This window comes from Canis aureus, chromosome 8 (genome assembly GCF_053574225.1).
Source record: "Canis aureus isolate CA01 chromosome 8, VMU_Caureus_v.1.0, whole genome shotgun sequence".
Lineage (NCBI taxonomy): Eukaryota > Metazoa > Chordata > Mammalia > Carnivora > Canidae > Canis > Canis aureus.
Window position 1 is genome coordinate 39,231,722 of NC_135618.1, and position 21,960 is coordinate 39,253,681.

General features: G+C 48.8%; 1 protein-coding gene and 1 long non-coding RNA gene across 7 annotated transcripts in view; both read left to right on the top strand.

The window, feature by feature from the left end:
* PDPK1 (3-phosphoinositide dependent protein kinase 1) overlaps positions 1–21,960 on the top strand; it is an 80,320-nt gene that overhangs the window by 48,470 nt on the left and 9,890 nt on the right. For all 6 annotated transcript variants that reach the window (XM_077906256.1, XM_077906254.1, XM_077906252.1 and 3 more), the window contains exons 7-11: positions 7,826–7,901; positions 11,231–11,299; positions 11,501–11,597; positions 12,805–12,978; positions 16,588–16,805. In XM_077906256.1, the coding sequence (XP_077762382.1) occupies positions 7,826–7,901; positions 11,231–11,299; positions 11,501–11,597; positions 12,805–12,978; positions 16,588–16,805 (634 nt within the window). The remainder of the gene's footprint in view (positions 1–7,825; positions 7,902–11,230; positions 11,300–11,500; positions 11,598–12,804; positions 12,979–16,587; positions 16,806–21,960) is intronic.
* LOC144318846 (uncharacterized) lies at positions 14,149–16,279 on the top strand. Its single transcript, XR_013384825.1, has 2 exons — positions 14,149–15,803; positions 16,027–16,279. It is a non-coding gene; the product is annotated as an uncharacterized LOC144318846 (long non-coding RNA).

The window sequence follows — 21,960 nt, forward strand, 5'->3', positions numbered from 1 at the left end:
CAAGGCTCCCTAGCTGTACTGTGAGCATGAGCATGTTTTACCATCCTAGCAAGAGGCAGGCTATCCGTCTTTAGAGACTTTGTCTGTCTCCACTGCTTCCTGGGGGGGGGGGTCATAGTGACCCCGTGTCTGTGTCTGTGAGGGGCAGGGATAGGAAACAGCAGGGCAGCTATTGAGGAGGGTATGTGGGATTGATGAGGACTTGTGATTAACCTAACCTAACAAGGGTTCCCACAGACCTGTCCAAATATGGGCAGCTTAATCATGCAGAGTAAGCCCCTTGTTTATGACCATATCACTGACCTTTGCCTTCTTTGTAAGAGGCTTGGGGAGCTCAGGATGCCACAGAGGTTCAGATTTAGGGTTTGTGTCTAGAAACCTATGTCTTGAGCCATACAGGTCTTTCTGGTATGTAGCCAGATGTAGAGGTTCCACTCTTCCAACGAGAGGGGAGGGCTGGCAGGTGTTGGGGCTGGTGACAGGAGAGGGGATGGAGGGGAGGCTGCAGAGCTGAAGTCACTTCTGTCACTCACTCTAGCTGTACCTTTTATGGATGGCCATCATCCAGACCCTCAGACCAGTCTTGAGGTGCTGTGAACTCTGGACCCTGCCCTAGCGCCTCTGCCTTGCCCCCACTATAGCATGAGCAGGACAGCTCCACCCACCCCAAAGCAGAGCTTGCATGCTAGAGAAGAAAGTTCCTATGCTTATGCCACCAGATATAACTCTTTACATTGAGAAATGGTTTACTCTGGTCTTCTCAATATGGGTATTTGTTTAGTCATAGCTATGATACATGGAATTGGTTTTTTGTTTTTCTTTTTTACATAGAGTACTTGCTTTTTGTAAAATTCAAACCATGCATGTGACCTAATTTCCACCATCAGCAATTTGTTTTCCTAGTAAATGTTTTAGTATTTATTACTAAAATACAAAGTTTCTTTTACTTTTTATTTATATAAATTCAGTTAGCCAACATAAAGTACATACTTGGTTTCAGATATAGTGTTCAATGATTTATCAGTTGCATATAACACCCAGTGCTCATCACATCATGTGCCCTCCTTAATGCTCATCACCCAGTTACCCCATCCCCCCACCCACTACTCCTCTTTCAACCCTCAGTTTGTTTTCCTGTAGTTAAGAGTCTCATGGTTTTTCTCCCTCTCTGATGACTTCCCATTCAGTTCTCCCAGTATAAAGTTTCTTTTATTATTATTTTTTAAAGATTTTATTTATTCATTCATTCATTCATTCATTCATTCATTCATTCATTCATGAGAGACAGGGGGAGGGGCAGAGACCCAGGCAGAGGGAGTGAGGGAGAGGCAGAGGGAGAGAGGGAGACTCGATCCCGGGTCTATAGGATCACACTCTGGGCCGAAGGCAGCATTAAACCGCTGAGCCACCCAGGCTGCCCTAAAGTTTTCTTAAAAAAATAAAGCTACAGGGGGATCCCTGGGTGGCTCAGCGGTTTAGCGCCTGCCTTTGGACCAGGGTGTGATCCTGGAGTCCTGAGTCCCACGTCGGGCTCCCTTCATGGAGCCTGCTTCTCCCTCTGCCTATGTCTCTGCCCCTCTCTCTCTCTGTCTCTGTCTCTCATGAATAAATAAATAACATCTTTAAAAAAAAATAAAAATAAAGCTACAATAGCAAACCATTTTCACGCATAAAAAAGCTAACTCAAAAAAAAAATAAAAGCTAACAGTAATTGCTTTATATCCTAAAATACTGTGTTAAATTTCCAGATGTCTGGATTTTACATCATAATTTTTTGGTGGCTGTCTACTTGAATTGGGATTCAAATAAAGCTCCACATTTGGGTTTAGCTAATTTGTTTCTTAAAATTTTTTTACTCTATTTTTTTCCCGTGGAGTCTGTTGAAGAAACCAGGTCATTTGTCTTACAGAGTTTCCTGGAGTTTCCTGATTGCATCTCTGTGGAGTCATGTAACATGCTCCTGTCCCCTGTAATGTGCTAGAAATGGGGAGTTGGATCTGGCCCCTTGATCAAATTCAGATTCAGTCCTTTCAAACCAAAAGCTGGGTGTGTTCTCCATTCGGACACTTACAACACCCCGTCATCTCTCTGTGATGTCAACAGTGCTTTATAGCCATAATGGCCTAGATGTTTTAATTCTCTAAGAATACACAATGATTGTAGTCATTCTTTGATTCATGGGCTGGAGTTTTTCTTTAAAGAGAAACTTTGCCATAGCAATTATTTGGTTAATTATAGTGATATTGACTATGGAGGAAAAACAGGATAAATATTTGCTTTCCCCATTATTTGCTGCTTGTGAAAGCTGTGAACTGGTTTACTGTCATCCTCTGGTGTTGACCAGTTCATCAAAAACAGGATTTACCCATACCTCACACCATATGCAAAAGGTAACTCCGAAGTTAACTTGGAGCAGAGATGTGAATATAGGATGCAGAAATAGAAACTCTTGAAAGGAAGTGTAGGTGTAAATCTCCATGACCTTGGCTTAGACAGTGAGTGGTTTCTTAGATACACCACCTAAAGCATGAGCAACAGAAGAAAAATAGACCACATCAAGTTGGGAAATTTTTGTGCTGTGTTACCATTCAGAAAGTAAAACGAGAAAAAATATTTCCAAATCATTTATCTTAAGGGACTTTATCCCCAGAATGTATAAAGAACTCGTAACTCCAGGAGTAAAATGCAATGAAAATTTAAAAGTGGGCATAGGGTCTGAATAGACATTTCTCCAAAAAAGATTAAAAACGGCCAATAAACACATGAAAAGATGCTGAAGGTCATTAGGGAAATGCAGATCAAAAGCACACTGAGCTACCACTTTCCCTTCTTCTAGTAGGGCAGCTGTGATCAAATGACAGTGATAACCAGCATTAGCAAGGGTGGGGAGGAACCTAAACCCTCTGCTCTCCAGGTGGGAATGTGAAATGGTGCAGTTGCCTTGGAAAACAGGCTGGCAGTTCCTCAAAAGGTTACCCATAGTTACTGTATAACTCAGCAGTTCTACTTCCAGGTGCAGATCCAAGAGAACTGAAAACGTGTTCACAAAAAAAGGGGTACAGGAATGTTTAGAGCAGCTTTATATATGATAGCTGAAAGTGGAAACAACTCAGCTGTCCATTAGTTGATTACACAAACGGGTAAACAGTGTGGTCGTTTCTCACAGAATATTATTCTGTCTTAAGATTTTTTTTTAAGATTTTATTTATTTATTCATGTAAAACACACAGAGAGAGAAAGAGGCAGAGACACAGGCAGAGGGAGAAGGAGACTCCATGCAGGGAGCCTGACGTGGGACTTGATCTGGGGACTCCAGGATCACGACCTGAGCCAAGGCGGATGCTCAACCACTGAGCCACCCAGGCTCCCACCTTTGACTGCCTGCCTGCCCTGGTAGGACCTCCAGGATGGTGTGGAATGGGAGTGGCCACAGCAGGCATCCTTGTCTTGTTTCTGATCTTAGGAGAGAAGCTTCAGTCTCTCACATCAAGTGGGACGCTTGCTATGAGGCTTTCATAAACTCCTTGATCAAGTTGAGGAGGTTCCTTTCTGTTCCTAATTTGTGACATTTTTGTCATAAAGCAGTATTGAATTTTTATTATATGCTTTTCTGAATCTATTGAGATCACGTGGGTTTTTTCCCATTTATTCTAATAATATGTAGTATATTGATGGATTTTTATGTGTTAAACCACCCATGCATTCTGGTATAAAAACTACTTGGTCATGGTGCATACTCCTTTTTATGTGTTGCTGTATTCAGTTTGCTCATCTTTTGTCCCAGCCCATTTTGTGGAGTGTGTTTGCTGTGCTTCACTTGCGGGTTTATGGGTAAGGCAGTAGCAGTCTGTGCTTTGAGCTTTGAAGAGAGTAGAGGTGTCCTCTGACCTCAGGAACACTTCTTGAGGGCCCTCCTTCCTCTCTGGCACTTGCACGAGTTGGAGGAGGGACAGAAGGAGAATCTTCAAGCAGACTCCCTGCTGAGTGAGCACGGAGCCTGCTGCTAGCTCCATCTCACAACCCTGAGACCATGACCTGAGCTGAAACCAAGAGTCAGACACTCAGCCAGCCACCTGGGCCACCCAGGCACCTCCACAGTTCTCACAACTCTTGATCTGTTGTGTTAGACCTCCCAGATCTTATTATTGCATCAATAAAAATCACGTACTATTACATCACACTCTGTTACTACTTTTGTATTTTGGTACTTTTGTCCTTTGTCATCCTGCATATTTTATTTTATGCCTTTAAAGCATCACTCTGAGGGCAGTCCTGTTCGTTTCCGCATGCCAGAGGGGTCCTTCGTCTCATGACAAGAACTCGTCTCCTCAGGTATCTTCGTACCTCTCTGGGGCCTCGACTCGGTGTCCCACATCTGAAAAGGTGGGCACAGGCTCCTGGGTGAGAGGACGCAGCAGGTGTCATGGGAGACTCAGGCCCAGGAAGCCTGCAGCAACCACACAGCCCTAAAGACATCATGATTCACTGTTTAAAGCCCAGCTGTGGCAGGGGTGGGAATGGTGTATATCTTTCGGACTTTGTTTTGTGCACCATGTAGCTATTTAAAGGCACACACACCCCTATATACTGTTTGGTAGCCTGAATTCTTTAATTATGTATAATATACATACATCATAATATATATATTTCCATACAAAAATGTGATTTTTTAAAAAAGACTTATTTGAGCGAGAACAAGCAGGGAGGGGCAGAGGGAGAAGGAGAGGCAAACTCCCAGGGAGCCTGACACGGGCTTAATTCCAGGACCTTGAGATCATGACCTGAGCTGAAGGCAGATGCTTCATCAACTGACCCACCCAAGCACCCCCAAAAATATGTTTTTAGAACTTTTTAATAATAACATTTAAAAACAAATCACAGAAGCAACACATGATTACTATGCAGAATGGAAACCAGTAGAGGCAGTGAATTAACCAAGTGAGTTTCCTGGGGCCATCGGGTCCATGTTGTCCTCCTGCCCGTGCTGGATCCATCCTTGAGGACCAGGTGCCAGGGATAGAATTGCTGGCTCAGATGGCAAGTGTGTTCTCTATGGATTTTGATGCTTATGGGAAAATTGCTCCCCTGAAAATTACACCATTGCATATCCCCACCACTAGTAGTGTATGTGTCTGCTTAAATCTTTGCCAACAGTGTGTATTTCCTTTTATATCTTTGCTGATTTGATAGGCCATCATGTTTTCATTTGCATTTCTTTGATTCATTGCATCATTAAGTGGTTTCTCTTGGTTTTGGCTCTCAGTTTCTTTTTTCCTCTTATGAATCACCTCAGTGTTCTTGGCAGTATATAGCTCAGGGTCCTGGCAGGATGCAAATGCGGCCACAAAGTCTTTACAGGAAAATAACTTACTGAAGGGACCATTATGGAGAGCAAGGCCCCTCAGCCAGCTCTCCAGCAACTGTGCTGGATCCCCATGGTGGGACTGTGAGCCTCTGGGGGCAGGAGCATTGGGGGAGTGTGGGGGTGGGGACATTGTGGTGGGAGAGCCATGCAGGGAAAGAGTGACACCCATTGCTCTCCCCTGCCTCCCTCTGCAGAGGGGCTCCCGCTGGCTCCAGGGCTGCAGGACACAGGCTGCCCCGTGTGGAACACTGAGGAGGACAGGTGGGGAAGAGCCAGCACACGTAGAGTCTTCTTCCTGGGCATTTGCCCTTAGGAACCTTTGGACCAGCAGTCAGGAAGTCTCCACCATGATGAGTCCCTGCAGCTGTAAGGCACCCCCAGGGATGGTGAACGAGGATGTGACGGCCACCATGACCATGGGCGCCTCTAGCCTCAGACCACCATGTGCTGCATCGGTGTGGCTGGGGGCCTTGGTTTCCTTTTGGGCTTAGTTCAGGTGTTGTGTTATTTATAGCCATCCACTTTCAAGATTTTATAGGCAGATGAAACAGGCCTGTTGCATTTTGTCCCCGGTAGCTGTAACCCCAAGTCATCGCTCTGTCAGACCAAGCTGAGGTGCCCAGGACAGAGCCTCCAGTTAGTGCAGAAGGGGAAGGCCACTTCCATTGATGGAACACACATGCACCAGAGTAGGAGGGATGAAGGCACTTTCAGCCTTCTCCCTTCCATGCTCCCCCTTCCAGACTCCCTTCCATGCTCCAGAACCTTCCAGACTTGAGCTGGCTCCTCCTGCTCTAGTGAGAGCTGTATCTTCAGAAGGTAGGAGAGCACTGTCCCTGTGAGGCTGCACAGAGGCCACCCAGGGTCTGGGGATCTATAGGCTGAGAACTCCTGCAGTTTGCTGTCCTGTGGGATGCTTAGCTGCACCCCTGGTGTCTCTCCCCCCAGTAACTGGAGCTTCCTCCTGGCCATGCTGTGCCAGCTGGAAATATTTCCCAGCATTGCCACATGTCCCCTGGGGCCTGTCAGGACCCTGCATGGGACTGGTCACTGCTTTCTGTGTCCCTGGTTTCAAAAGTGGCCTGGAGGGCTGGAGACCATTGGCTGGTAGGTATATTGGTATCATGTTTGACTTCTCAGGTTGGTTCAGGAAAATGTGTCCTTAGGACAGATACTTTCTAGCATGGTTGTTAAAGATACTGAGAAAAAGGACCATTTGATCTGTGAAAAAGTCATGCTAAGTCACAGTGTTTGTTTGCCTGGAGCACAGTGATGTTAATCCGTGGTGTTAGGTCTCCTGTCTGCTGTGGGGTGCTAGGACAGCACATGGGGGGGACCATGCCAGGACCTGCTACTGGGGAAGGTGGTCTCTGTGGGCCTGTCCGAGCAGGACCAGAGCCTTGTCAACAGCTGTTCGGTGCATGTACAGAGTGCTGTTCACATGGGGCCGGTGTGTAAGGCCGCTCATGGCAGGTTGCGGCAAGTGATGTGGGGCATCTCCAGAGAAGCGTTGGAGGCGACATAGCGTTTCACATGTTCCTGGGAGAAGCATTTTGCTCTCAGGTAGTGGGGAGCTGTCACATGGGAGTCCTGATCCTTTGGCTGTGCTATCCACTGTGTTAGAGGACGCCCCTCGGGGATACCTCAGGAGCAGTGTAGTGGAGCAGGCTGGCTTGTGTCCATGGCGCCATGCATTGTGGGCCGCTCAGCTGCCAGTGAGTCCCTGAACTCCTTGAGGGCCACTTCCGTGACACAAGGGTTGCTGCGTTCTCTTTTGTGATGGATGAGTCCAGAGAGTCCTGCTGCCACTGACCCTAGGAGTCTGTGCGTTGAGCTCAGTAGATCTGGTGTTGAACAGCCCTGTGCTATAGGCAGCGGGGTGTTAAGAGGTTCCCTGGCCAGAACTCTTGGGTCTCCCTCTCATTGTCACCCCTAACCTCTGTAAGCTGTTTGTTGGGGGTGCGTACCCTGCAGGAGGTCCAGTCCATGCCCACATCTACCTGTGTCCCATCTGTGCCTGCTGTGAGTGTGGGGCTGTTTTAGGGACCAAAGGTCCAGTAGTGAACCAAATAGACGGGCCCCCTGTCTTCAAGATGCTCCTAGGTAACAGAGACTGGGTGGGTGCCACTCTAGTGTGCCTGTGAGAGGCACCCAGATGATGTGCAGTGGGGTGGCCTGGGAGGACTGACCTGGCAGTCAGGCCTGGTGTCACAGAGTAGATGTCCTTTGAGCCAGCCCTTAGAGGAGAGAGTACCAAGAAGGGGGCTGGAGGAGAGGGCTGTGGACAAGTCAGGCTCTCAGGAATGGACAATCTGGTTCCAGGGGACCAGTACTATGACAAAGAGCTCCACTTATGCCCACATGAACCACGACATCCTTATGGATGAGCATCCACGGTGCAGTGTCTATAAATGCTTGTGTCTCACTATGACCTTTCTCGTTTTTCCCTCTTCTCCTCAGCCAGGGCCAACTCGTTTGTCGGAACAGCCCAGTATGTGTCTCCAGAGCTGCTCACAGAGAAATCGGCGTGTAAGAGGTAACTCACTTTCATCTGATCCAAAATATTTTTTCCCTACAGTAGCTATTGCATCCATTCTTTGATGTAAAGTTAATAGTTAAGAGAGTGCTTTTTATGGCCTTTATCATTATCTTTCTTTGATAACCTGGCTGCTACTTTATTGTTGCATGTTATACTTCCTGGGGCTGTCTCTGCTGATGCTTTGAGATTTGATCTTGTTCCTTTAGGAGCAACTATTCAGTGGGGGAAAGTGTGGCTCTCTGCCCTAGGATCTTTAGCACTGCCTTGGGCTGGTGCACAGTGGCAGTGGCCACAGGTCAACTCCAGCAAAACAGGCTTTGCCAAGTGTGGGGAGAGGCCCAGAAGGCAACTTGTGGGAGGGGGTGGAGCTGGTTGCCTAGCCAGGGCCAGCCATTGGGAGCCACAGGTTGACGGCCTAGGTGGGGGCCTAGTTCTGAAAGTGACAGGTGCATAGATGAGGTTCTGCCCACAAGAACAGAGGTCTGGAGAGGGAAGAGCCGACAGCGATGCAGTTGGGCATTGGGGTCTGGGGGCGGGGATGCTGATGGGAGAAATTGGGGAAGCAGTCTCGGTGGGCCTGAGGCAGGCGAAAGACTGAGAGGTGGCAGTAGAGTCTGGGGCGTCAGTGAGGAGAGGTATTCCAGATGACAGCAAGTTCTGTGGCCGGAGCTTCTCCCCGGATCCTTGTTGCTGGGGGACAGGGGGCGCCATCAGTTGACTGAGGGCCGTGCCATCAGCGTCCTACACTGACAGGCTGCAAGGGGCCACTTTCCTAATCTTACTCAGTCAACAGATTCTGACTCTTACCATGACCAGATATTGTTGTAGGGCGGGGCTTCTTAGCTGGGGCAGTTCTGCCCCGCAGGGCACATTTGGCCCTTTCTGAACAATTTTGGTATCACAGCTTGGCAGGAGTGGGGAGGGAGTACTATTGACGTCTAGTGGGTGGAAGCCGGGGATGCTGCTCAGCATTGTGCAGTGCAGACACGGCTCTACCAGCAAGAGTGAATTGGCCCCAGGTGAGTGCTGCGGGCCAGATTCTCCAAGCATATGTCACGGCTGCCTACGGGCTAGCTTTTCCTAGATTTGGGGCTTTTAGGATGAAGCAGCCCTTTAGCACTGATGGAAAGGCCTCCAGGCTCTACTGGGTGAGATTGGAAGACATAGAGTGACTGCCTTCTGCGTGAAAACTAGAAAGAAGGAAAAGAAAGAAAGAAAAAAAAAAAGAAAACTAGAAAGAGAATGTCTGCCCACATTCACTTTGTCATTTAAGCTCTCTTGGCTGCGCCAGCAGTGGGAACAGTGGCCATCCAGGGGCATGAGGGGATAACGCTGTGAGGGAGACATCATTGTGTATCTTTTTATGCTTCTAAAGGTTTAAGTTGTGATATTTATTCAAAAATAGTTAAGGTGTATTTTTTGATTCTAAAACTGACACCTGTGTTTTATAAAGAATTTTTAGAAAACATGGAGGATAAAAGGGCAAGAAACACTCAGAGTCTTCAGCCCACTTACAGACACCAGATAGTGACCTGGCATGTCTTTCCAGTTATTTCTAGTGTATCTTCTGTGTGTTCATGTGACTTCTGTTCAGCTGGAGTTATGATGAACAACCAGATTTGAGCCCTGTTCCTTGGGATTGTGGAGCAAGCATCTCCCCATCTCCCTGAAGTCCTCTGTAGACCTAACAGCTATGTGCTTCTGGCACGTGGATTTTCTGTAGTTCACTGAGCCCTTCCTTTTTTATTGGCACTCAGGTGCTTTTCCTTCATTTACGTGGTGCAATCTGGTGTGACAGCCATGTGCCGCACATCCCTTACCCGGAAGGGCACCCCTGCCTGTCCTGAGTCTGCCAGGAGTGCTGGGGCTGCCTCACAGTCCTCTTTGGATTTCAAGAAGTGGAATGACTTGATTTAACTTACCATTTTAAAAATCCTTTGTACTTAGTGCTTTCCAGAATTGTTACACCAGCTTCCCTCTTTAGTTTTTATTGTATTAAAAAGTCATTTTAAATGGTAGGAGAGCTGCTGATGATAAACATTCAGACAGTGCACAGAGGTGACAAGAACCCAGGGGCTGGCAGTGGTGACAGTCCCACTTGCTGGAGGTGGCAGCCCGCCAACAGCCTCCCGCGTAGTCTCTGGCTGCTGCTGCTCTGAAGGGCCGAAGCTTTTCTTTTGGCATCTGTCTTGTGTGGCTCCCCGTTTTCGCTAGACTAGATAATAGAGAAAACCAAGTGTAAAACTAGTTAGTAGGTAGAATGTAGGTTACGTTTTTAAATGCCCTTCACTCCACCTGTATGTCGTGCCTCAGATTTCTGATCTGTTGTCTGTTTTAACCCGTGTCAAGTGCCCTTTCTGCCCCCCCTGGCACTGCTGCTGGCCTGACCCTTCCACCCCCATCCTATTGGTCCCATCTCCTGGAATACCTGACTGGGGCCTGTTGTAGTAACTGGTTGTATCCAGCAGCCGATGGGCCCATGTATGTTTAGGGTTCGGCAGGAAGATGGCTGGTGGTGCAGGACCAGTGTTGTGCGGATATTTCTGTAGTGCTGAGCTGGGAATAGAATGCAGAACTTTTAGAGGAACTAAAATACACAAGGTAGATGTCAGCTGGGAGCTCTGAGAAGGTGCAGAGGGGTGAGTGTGAGCCAGGCAGCAACATCCGGGTGAGGAGAGCACCCCTTCCAGGGTCTCCACTAGCTGGTTCTGGGAACAACCTTGGGGAGTGTAGACCTGTTTCTTTTAAAATGTGGAATTAAAATGTTTATAAAGGAGAGGTAGAGCTTTTTCACAGCCAGTTCAAGAAGGGAAGGAGTTAAAGCTTGCTCTGTGCACTCCTAAGGATTGTGTCATTTGGCTCGTTGGTGCCCATGAGCTTGTGTCTGTCTCCTTGGGTGAACGCTAAGTGAGTTATGGGAAAGCCTAAATTCATTCCTAGCTCTGCCAACCTGCAGTGGCTGCCTCGGGCTCCCTTCCCAGTACCGCCCGGAGCTGGGGAAGGTGCTTCTCTGTCAGTGCGGGTGTCTCCTGTAGTCAGAAGTGACCTCTGCCCCCTGCCCAGGTCACGCTGGCCCTGTGAGGAAGTGGGTAGCCCCCACTGGAGGTGGCGGGTCTGTGGGAATGGCTGCATGGCCTGGCCTGTGGTGTCCCTCTGTGTGGGATCCTTGGAGTTCTGGTCCCCACTCTCACACTGACCTGATCTCAAAGGAGGGAAGTAGATCAGAGGCTGAAAAGGGACAGCAAGAACAGAGAGGGCAGAATGAACTGTGCTTGTCACGGAAATTTTACAAATGTCATTCTTGTTTGTTTTCCCCTCCCTTAAAGTTCAGACCTTTGGGCTCTCGGATGTATAATATACCAGCTCGTGGCAGGACTGCCGCCTTTTCGAGCAGGGTAAGATCACCCACGGCCCCCAGGCCCACCGCAGCAGCTGCTGGAGAGCTGGGAGGGGGCAGGGGCTGGGGCCAGAGGCAGGGACCTCAGCCATGGTGTCTCCGCAGCAGGAGAGGGAGGCTGCTGGCCCAGAAGGCGTAAGGCCCTGTGCTGGGGACGTTCGTGTACTCTGCCAAAGTGATGGCTTTTCTTGTTTTACAGAAATGAATATCTTATATTTCAGAAGATCATTAAGTTGGAGTATGACTTTCCTGAAAAATTCTTCCCTAAGGCAAGAGACCTTGTGGAAAAACTTTTGGTAAATATTTTGAATTTTTTCTGATAAGATGATCTGATAGCCACACCCCGAGTCCCTCTGAACTGGGTCAGAGCAGCTTTCCCAGAGGCCCCTGTGTTTCACAGCAGTGTGTCCTTGGGTTGCTTGTGCTTGTAGGTAGATTTGTATCTTCTATCTGATCTCTGTAAACCCTTTTTTTTTTTTTTTTTAAAGATTCTATTTATTTACTCATGAGAGACCCAGAGAGAGAGAGGCAGAGACACAGGCAGAGGGAGAAGCAGACTCCATGCAGAGAGCCTGATGTGGGACTCCAGGGTCACGCCCTGAGCTAAAGGCAGATGCTCAACTGCTGAGCTCCCAGGCATCCCTGTGAACCCTTTTCAATTTCCAAATGCCTGATTCTTGCTTTCGTAACATAGGAAATCATTGTATCATTTTGCATTTGTTCATCGATATACATAGCATTTTAAGTTACTTGTTGGAGCAACTGGCTGTACTGCAGTGGCATATTTCTGAAATCCTGCGTGGTGATGTATGTGAATGCCGACCTCAGAGTCTGCTACAGGAAGGTTTTAAAGATTGCCTGGGTTCTGTAGTAGAGGTCAGCAGATTGACCCAGGAAAGGTGTGTGTGTTTGTGTCTAGTAGCTGCAGTGTCCCTGCCCTCCCTTGGTCCTGGGGAGCAGGGCCTGTCCTGTCTCGGACTCTTTCCTCCCCACCCCATGCCTATCCTGTCAGCCGGCAGCCTGTTGCTGCTCGGTGGGTCTGGGGGCTTGGTGGGTCTGGGGGCGTGCAGCTGAAGATCGGAGGGGGTGGGGATGGTGCCCTTTGAGAGGAAGCACGGGTGGGAGAACACAGCATTTTGTTCTCTGTCCATGGTAGCTCGCCGTCTACACAATTATCTTGGTCTCCTTGTTATTAAAACCAGTACATTCATTCTTTTCTTGTACGACTTACGTATTTTTTAAGAGAACACTTGTTGCTATTCATTAAATTTTGAGTTGTTTTCACCTGTGTGAGTGGACAGATAGAAGCTTGAGAGAGGTGAATGTAGCCCCAGAGGTGACTCTGCTGTCCCCAGCACACCGTGAAGGGTGGGGGGATAGGCCATAGTGCCCTCCTTTGTGTGAGATGAGAAGAATTGAAAAGGAGTACTCACAAAGAATGTCGTTGTCAGCATTACTTTTTGATGTGGACACTGACTTGTGTTGACTTCTGCTCTGTCTCAGGTTTTAGATGCCACGAAGCGATTAGGCTGTGAGGAAATGGGAGGGTACAGCCCCCTGCGAGCTCATCCATTCTTCGAGTCCATCACATGGGAGAACCTGCAGCATCAGACGCCTCCAAAGCTCACTGCCTACCTGCCAGCAATGTCGGAGGATGATGAGGACTGCTACGGAAACGTAAGCCAGCTGGCATGTGCCTGCGCGTGAGTGTGTATGAATGTGGAGGGTGTGTCGGGGGTGTAGTGAGTGTTCATCTGTGTCCATGAGTGTGATGTATGTACATGTGTATGCATCTTTATGTGTACACATACGATGTGTGTGAGTGTGATGTGTGTACGTATGTGCATGTGTGTCTGGGTATGTGCATGCATGCATCATGAATGTGGGTGTAGGGTTGTGTGTCAGGAACAGCCCAGTGGTGCTGTGTGCTACTGTTCCTCTGTGCACAGGGAGTTAGTGCCATGGGACTTGGGAGCCCAGCTAATGGATGTGTGGCTGGAGCGGAGGCCATCGTAGACCTGTGGGTGGTTGAGCACTTTGCAGCCTCCAAATCTCCCCATCAGTGGTATGGATGAGGCTTCCACCTACACATCTGCCCCAAGTGCACATTGTCAGGCTTGGGTGGTAAGGGTGGTCTCCTTTTCTTATTCCCTGTAGTTAATGTTCACCCAGAGGGAGCCTGACGTTGGGTTGGGGGGACTGGAGCCAGTGGGAGCAGCCCCCTCCATACTGTCCCCCTGGGCTTCTGTCTTCTGCTTTTAGATAATGCCTTGTAATCTGTGTCTAAAGACATTCTGGAATGTCTTAGAGAAGCCCAGGGTGCTGCTGCTTTGAACTTGAGGGATATGGCCTCAAGGATGGCCCCTGGTCACGTATGGCTTTTGGTGCCTGGTGGAGGCTGGAGTCTTAACTTTGAGTTTTCCTTACGGAGGATGAGCACTCAGAAGAGGTCAGGGGGGTGCAGTGAGCTGCGATGCGCCCACATCACACAGTCAGTGACCACCTCCTGGGCAGGTCTGTGCTTTCTTCTCACCCTCCACCATGAGCCCTCCTGTGTAAAGATGATTTCCCATGCTTCTGTTACCATCAATAGTCCGTTCTCTTGGTTTAACTTGTCATTGGGCCTTATTCTAACTAGTTACCCTGTTGGGGGTGCCACTTTAGTTGACTAGGGAATTCTAGATTTTACCTAAAACTCATCCAAAGCTTAGCTAAAATGACTGCTTGTATCACCTCTTAGAGACCAAATTTCTTCCGTCCCATACTTAACTGTTGTAAGTAACACGTCCCCCCTTTTGTTGTCCTAGAATATCTTTTGTGTCCAGACTTTTTTTTTTTTTTTTTTGTGTCCAGACTTAAAGGAAGCCAGATGTGGAAAGCCATCTGTGCTTACCGCTGACCTGCTTCCCCCACCTCGGTGGTCCCCGGGTCCTCACGGCCTTCCTGAGCCGCGGCAGGTGGGCGCGGGTGGGCTGGGGCCTCCCCAGGAAGCAGCTTGCTCCACCTGCCGGCTCTACAGCAGCCTCTCCTGCCATCCTTGTCCCAGGGCTCGGTACCCAGGGGGCTCGGCTTCATGGAGCCGTGTGCACGCACCGTCAAGTGTCTCTTGCAGGCCCTCTGCCTGCTGATTCGTCCTGTTTACTGCACTGAGAGCCCTGGCTTCTCAGTTACTCAAGTGTGGCCATCGTAAAACCAGCTCCATTTGTTAATGGCTTCCTGTTAGATTGCTCATCCTCAGCTTTCAAAGCTGAGTGGTTTGAAAGCCTTGGACGGTATTCAGGCAGCGCTCGTTATGCCAGACTTTCCATTTGGACAGTAAAATGAGTCCTGAACTGGGAGGGTATCAGATACAGGAGGGGGCACTCCTGTCCAGTGCATGTTGACGGTCTATGAGGGCATCTTCTTATCTGTGAGGCCCTGAGAGAGTCCAGGGTCCTTTTCAGCAGGAAGGGGTCTCCATCTGGGGGCAAGAAACAAAATGGTCTTGCTCAGGGAATGAAGAGAGTGGGCACTTGGTTTTCTCGGGTGTTCCTAATCCCCTGCTGTGGCTGGTGGTGGTGCTGGCGGTTGGACCCCAGAGTAATGCCAGGTGTGATGCCCTCAGGGAAAGCCTGGTCCTGCAGCAGCATGCAGGGTTGCCTGATGCACACTGGCAATGTCACCCCTTGTCACACATTCTTTCTGGGCCTACACTTTGTTCTGCGGGTCATCCCAGTTGCTGCTGAAGAGCAGAGAGCCGAGATCCAATATCTGGAGCTTTCCGTGGGGCGCAGTACAGTGTAGCCCCCAAGACAGGAATTGCCCAGCCGGTGGTGGCGGTGGTGGGAAGCCAACAGCTCTGAGACCAGAGCAGGGCAGCTGCTATATTGGAAAAGACATAGAGGACTGGTCCTAATTCGTGGCTAGCTAGCAGGCTGGGGTCTTGGAGCAGTTCTGAGCCTCAGTTTCCCTGTTTTCGAAATGAAGGTGATGGAGACATCCATCTCACTGGCCTTACAGCCCCGTGGGACACCTGGGGCCAGGATGAGGGACAGCTCATGGAAGCTTGTATAAACTTTGGGATGTTGAGCAGAGGTGGCCTTGGCCCAGAGAGTCCTCACAAAGCAGAAGCAGAGACTGTGCCAGAAGGTCTTAGATGAGGGGCCATGGGAGTGACCAGGGTCAGTCCCAGCCAGGGCCAGTGAGGTGGCGCTGAGCCTGCTGTCTGTGCTGTGTGAGCACTAGTGAAAAGGCCACTCCTGGCAGTGAGTGAGGAGGGCAGGAGCAGGATCGGGGTGGGAGAGGGGTGGAGAGGAATGACAGACAGGTCTGGGGCCCCCCTCCAAGGGTAGAGGCCAGAGCCTTTCTGGAGGCACAAGAGACTTGGAAGGACACACAGACTCTGGTTTCAGTGATTGCTGGTAGCTTCTTTTCCCTTGGAGTGGAGTTTGGCTGCAGTGGAGTTCAGGCGTGGGACCTGCAGCTAGGGGACTAGACTGTTGAGGGCAACCACTCCTCCTCAGGTCTTTTTTTTTTTTTTTTTTTTTTTTTTTTTAATTTTTATTTATTTATGATAGTCACACACAGAGAGAGAGAGAGAGAGAGGCAGAGACACAGGCAGAGGGAGAAGCAGGCTCCATGCACTGGGAGCCCGACGTGGGATTTGATCCCGGGTCTCCAGGATCGCGCCCTGGGCCAAAGGCAGGCGCCAAACCGCTGCGCCACCCAGGGATCCCTCCTCCTCAGGTCTTTGATGGGAGCTCTCTGGCTCCGTCACCAGCTCTAAGGGTGTCTGAGTGCACAGGCTCTGCCTGTGTGGAGCATTTGTGAGTAAATCAATTTTTGTATTACCACTGTTTATAGTTTCCCCAGAAGAGCAGGCAACTGTGTCAAGCTTAATTATTATTTGCTATAGTTAAAGGGATACTTAAAAAAAAAAAATTGATCGTAATCAAATTGAAAGACATAGTGACAGCCACAGACTTAGAAAACATGGAATCACAGGGCCAAGGAGGAAGGCTCCTGAGCTCACAAGGCTGCTCGTCCCTCCTCTTCCTTCTTAGGCAGCAGGCCCCAGGCCCTGGGTCTCCCCTTCCTGGAAATGACGACTGAGGGTCAAGCCATCAGGAGGGAGACCTGACCTGGAAGCACCCAGCCCTGCTTGGTTCAGTGGCCCACGATCTGGTGCAGGAGGAGTCAGAGCGGCCACAGGCGCCTCGGGACCTGCAGGGTGTGAGCTTGCTGGGTCTGGTCTGGGGCCCAAGGGAAAGCAGGCATGGCTCTCACTCTTTCCTCTTCTCTGTGCAGTATGACAACCTCCTGAGCCAGTTTGGCTGTATGCAGGTGTCTTCGTCTTCCTCCTCCCACTCCCTGTCCGCCTCGGACGCAGGCCTGCCGCAGATGGCGGGCAGCAACATCGAGCAGTATATCCATGATCTGGACACTAATTCTTTTGAACTGGACTTAGAGTTCTCCGAAGATGAGAAGAGGTTGTTACTGGAGAAGCAGGCCAGTGGAAACCCTTGGTAAGAACCCATAGACATGAGCAGTACTCCATTTAAAAGAGTGGTGTGCGTGGGAGCCGAGCAGCAGGAGACCAAGAGCTCGGGGCACCTGGCCTTTGTCTCCACTGCCTGCCAGGGCCCTGCGCCACCTCACACGTTCCTTGCTGCCATTAATGCTTTGCAAACAAGGACCCTCAAAAGGTCCAGCTTGAAGTGGGGATTTGGAAGTATTGGGCCTGGGGATAAGTGGGTTTGAGACTCTCAGGCCTGCAGCCCTTGGGGCTCAGTGAGCCAGGCCTCCGGGCATCCGTGTTCTGACGTAGATTTACCACTGACCAAATGACCACCACCCCCTGATGAGGCAAGGGGGCATTCCAGAGTTTTCACTATTGCAAATCATCCTTCCCACATAGGTTTTCCCACTTGCCTAGATATTTCTCGTAAAGGGGAGCCCTGGCTTGGCAGGTGGAGTGAGGGTGCGCATGTGTAAGGATCCAGTGCTCTGTGTCCACAGTGCTGGAGAACCCATGGCTCCCAGTACTCTTGCCTCCCCTTAAGCACTTTGATGCTCTAAAATGGACTCACGTGAATTTGCTTTTGTATTCTGGTTGAGGCAAACATCTGTGTTCATTGGCCGTTTGTACTTCTCTTTCAAGGTACTTTGTGTCCTTTGACTGTTTTTCTACTTGTAACGTTTTCCATATTTTTGAAATCAACTCCAAGAGCCATGGATAGGAAGAACATTTTTGTTGTATATTTCACAAATGTTTTTCTTCAGTTTACATTTTGAGGTTTTGTGTGTATTTTTGTGTAGAAGTTGCAAATTCTTACAAAACCAAACGTGTCTGTGTTTTTGTTTTCTGTTTTCCATCTTGGTCATGTTGAAAAGAGTGTGTCTACCCTGACAACCTTCTTTACATGTTTTTATGATTTCCCTTTTGACTCACAGGTGGAGGGAAGTCTGTCACAGGGGTGAGTGGGGAGGTATGTTGGGGTAGGAAAAGGGTTGGAGAGAGAAGCAGACTGGTTGGAGGGCTGGGCTAGGCAACCAGGCTGGAGCAGGAGGAGGAGGAGGCAGGGTGCAGAGGAGAAGTAGTGGGTGATGAGGCCAGGATTCCGTACCATTTGAAATTATTGTCTCTAGCAAAAGTACAATTAGATGTTGGCCAACTGGAATATCTACACTTCTTGGGAGTTTATCCTTCCTAAAGTGGTATCACATAGGAGTATCATTGTGTACCAAGCAGGGAGCAAGGGGCTTTGGTCAGAACGGTTTGAGCACCACCAGGCCATGTGCTCCAGGCAGGTCTGTGCACAGAGTCGTGCAGAAGCTTCCTGGGCCTGTGCGTGATGTGGTCCCTAAGAAGGGCCTGCTCTGCAGCCATGGGCTAACTCCCCAGAAGGCTGTATGCCTTGGCTGAGGGCATTTGCTGAGGCCCTTCAGCCTGGATTCTGGGTGGGATCAAGGCCCGTTGCCTTCCCTCTCTTTGTTCCGGCTTCTCTTCCCTTTCCTCCAGGTTCAGTCCTATTTGGGAGCTGGTGATTTCCAAGAGCTCACAGCATCTCTTATTTGACCAGGGCAAGATATGTTAAGCACTTTGTTCTTTAGAACAATGACTCTCCATGCACGGCCCACAGGGCGTGATAATAATAGTGGGATAACACGAAGAGGATACTTGCTTTCTCACCTTGTTCTCCCTGAGTATGCAGTGTACTGCTTTAGAGACTGCACACTGGCCAGTGATGATGATGTTCTGAGGCTCCTGGACTGTGTGCTTTGTCTGTTTTGAATCTTCTGCAGGAGTTGGTTTACCGTCTAAGTATGAGCAGCTTTAGAGACGTAGTGAGTTCTTAGTATTTCTGCGGAGCTCTTAGTAGCTGTCTGCAGTTACACCTGCTATGATTGCTGTAACTTGGTGTCTTCTGGTAAATCCTCGCTTTGAGATCCAGAAGTTTCCTTAGACCTACGTGGACTCACCACAGGACCTCAGGACACTCTGCTGACTTGTTCTTCAATAAAATATAAAGATTTCTGAATTTCTAAATTTTATCAAAACTGTTACTGTTGACTTTAATGATATATTCTAAAATAAAAGGGCATTTATAACATTTTCAAGTTTAAGTAGGGAATCATTGATTCAGAGAGATGTGCTTTCCCAGCCCACATTGCCCCCCCGCCCTCTATGTCTGAGGGTGAGGAGGAGGCAGCCCTGCCTGGAAGAGAGCACCCTGCCACATGGAAGGGAGGGGCCTGCCCCAGGAGCCTGGGCAGAACCGTAGGTGTGGAGCTCACCAGGCCATGGCCCTCCGCCCCTCAGAAGCATGGATGTCTGTGCCTCCATGCACACCTGTGAAATGAGGTGGTTTCGCGTACTGTTACCGTGCTGGCGGAGCTGCAGCGCCAAAAGAGTTTTAACAGTAGAGGAATTGCTCATTGTACATGGACACATGAGGACCTCTTTCAAAGCCAAACTTAACCAAAAAAAAAAAAAAAAAAAAAAAAGCCAAACTTACAAAGCTGCTGTGGCATCTTACAGAGAAGTTACGTTGTCCAGGCTGGCGAAGTGCATGTGACAACTTGGAAGCCAAGGAGTGTTGAGCTGTTGACAAGGCAGAGTGCCTGCCGGGTGACATTCGAGGCGAGGAGCCCCGGCACTGCCACGGGCCCTGGCACAGCAGCTCCCCAGGTAAAGACGTGGCTGCAGACACTAGGAATGAGTTGGCATCCCTCTGGCCACGTTGCACTTTTGCCTTGAGTAGATAAATCAGATACGGCTCATACTGCAAGCATTGAACAGTGTGGGCTTCAAGTCTGTGAGCCCAGATTCTCATATTTAGGAAGAGAAAAGCGAACCGCGGTCCATGCATATGGATGAAAACTAGAGGATCACAGTTAATCACTGTAGTGTTGAAATCTCTACAGCCTAGAAGCTGGAAGTCATAGGCCTTTAGGTCTTTCTGGAGGTCCCTCGAGGTGTCTGCATGTTTCTTGAGCTGAGCAGGTTCATCATCCTTCAGCTTCTGGTTGATCACACTGGTTAATCCCCAGGCATTCAGAATACACAGATGGCTCAGGAAGACTTCCTTCTCATGCCACAAATTCCCTGCACCATTGTTGTCCCAGGATGAATCCTGGATAGAGTTTCCGTATGGATCAGTAAGATCAGCCATAATTAATCCAGTAGTGCCTTTGGTATGTCCTTTTATTTTTATTTATTTATTTTTTTTGGTATGTCCTTTTAGTTTGATGGCCTCATAGGCACTTTCAACCACCATCATATGTACTCCCTTCTAATTTTCACTGTCATCATCTATCACCATTCCTGGATTCAGTTCCTGAGCAGAAACGCCTGCCACATTCACTCCACACAGCCACTCTTGAGTCGCCATGTTCTCCCAAAATCCATCCATGGCAGCTGCTGGGATGAATGCCAAGTTTTTCAGCCATGAGATAGTGAAATCTAAGAGAATCCAGATTATACTCTTCCAATCACACGGTGCTCAGGTAGTCCACTTAGTTTCCAGGTCACATATATGAAACTATCCACTGGATTGGAAACCACAGTCACTCACACCTGGGACCATGAACAGTGGATTTGAAGACACTGACATTCCTTTGCACCAGACCGAGTCGGCCCTCTCCTTCCTATGGGGGTAGGGAGGGGAGATGTGCCACAGTTACCACCACAACCCTGGAGTCGACAGTCACAGAGTAACCTCTCTCTGCCACAGTTTTAGCTGTCTGAAGAAATAAGCTCCCATGTTGCAGACCCATCATTTCTCCTTTGAGTTTATCTTCCAAAACATCCACAAGGGCAAGTTCATCAGTCAGAGACTTTCCCAAAATGCTGATGGCACACACCATACCAACTTGTCCAGCACCTACTACAGTGATCTCACCGTTTGGGAAGGTTGCCTCTTCTGCAACTGGTGCAGTCAGTTTTTCTGTTAGAATCACCATTGTGCCCAGGAGAGAGACAACTGTAAGAGTGGCTTAAAGCAGACAGTGTCAGCTGCATGCACCTCCTCAGGCATGGGGTCTGCCTGAAGTGCTTCTTTTGAGCCTCACTGCTTGTTCTGGAACAAATGTGTTGAGCAGTGCACCGGTGGTACAGACACAGTGGTAGGTAAACCACAGGTGCCAGATCGTGAGTCCAGGTTGTGGTACCAAGCATTGCTGGAGCCCCTGGGATCTCACAGACCACAGCCATCCCTACACCGGGAGAAAAAAAACTGGTCTCACTGAGGAATGGTCATGAAAAATTACTGATTTTATTAGTAGTCTGAATGAAATGCAAAGTGTGCAGGAAGCATCTCTGCTGCCAACCCAAATGTGAGTTATCTCAAGTAAAGTGCTGGTGTTGGGAGCTGGCCAGCTGCTCTATGCATGGAAGACTGTTTTCACTGCAGAGTTTTACTGGCAAACTGGTTATTCAAACTTGGCTGTTTGGCCGTTTTTTCTGGAAAATGAGTGGAATGAGTCTGTCACTTTAAGACAAACAACTGCCAGTATTTGTCACCAGTGATAAAAATTGAAATTAGGATTTTGGAAAACTTTATCCCTCACTGTAAGTTTGACATCTTCCCAGCAACTAAAGACTCTTTTTGAGGAGATAGTGATGGCAACAAGTTGATTTGTTGATAATCGTGGAACAAAGTTTGTCAGCATTGGGAGGATTTCCATGACTCAGCAAACCACCATCTTCCGGGTGACTGCTGGGTGACAGAGCTATTCAAAGTGCCAGGTGGACTGATGAATTTTAATGTCCCATAGTGTGAAAAATCCATCATGGGGACTCAGATTCCGTGTGGCAGTGGACCGTGAAGGAGCTCCACTTGTTGAGCTTGGGCGCGTTATCAGAGAAGAATGCCCATCACTCTCTGAAAATGCTTTTACAGGCACTCCTCCCTTTTCTAGCTCCTTGCCCAAGTGAGGCTGGTTTCTTGTGCTTCAGCCTGGAAAGCACACAGAGTGATGGCGGAGGCCACTAGGCGTGCCCAGCTGTCTTCTGTGAAACCACCTGTTTAGGAGATTTACAAAATGTACAACAGGGTCATGCTTCACATTAATTATCTTTGTTTTGGAAAAAAGTTACTCTTGAATAAAAATGTTATTTAGTATGTTATGGGGCTGTTTTTGATTTTTAATGAATTAAATAAATATTTGAAAATATCT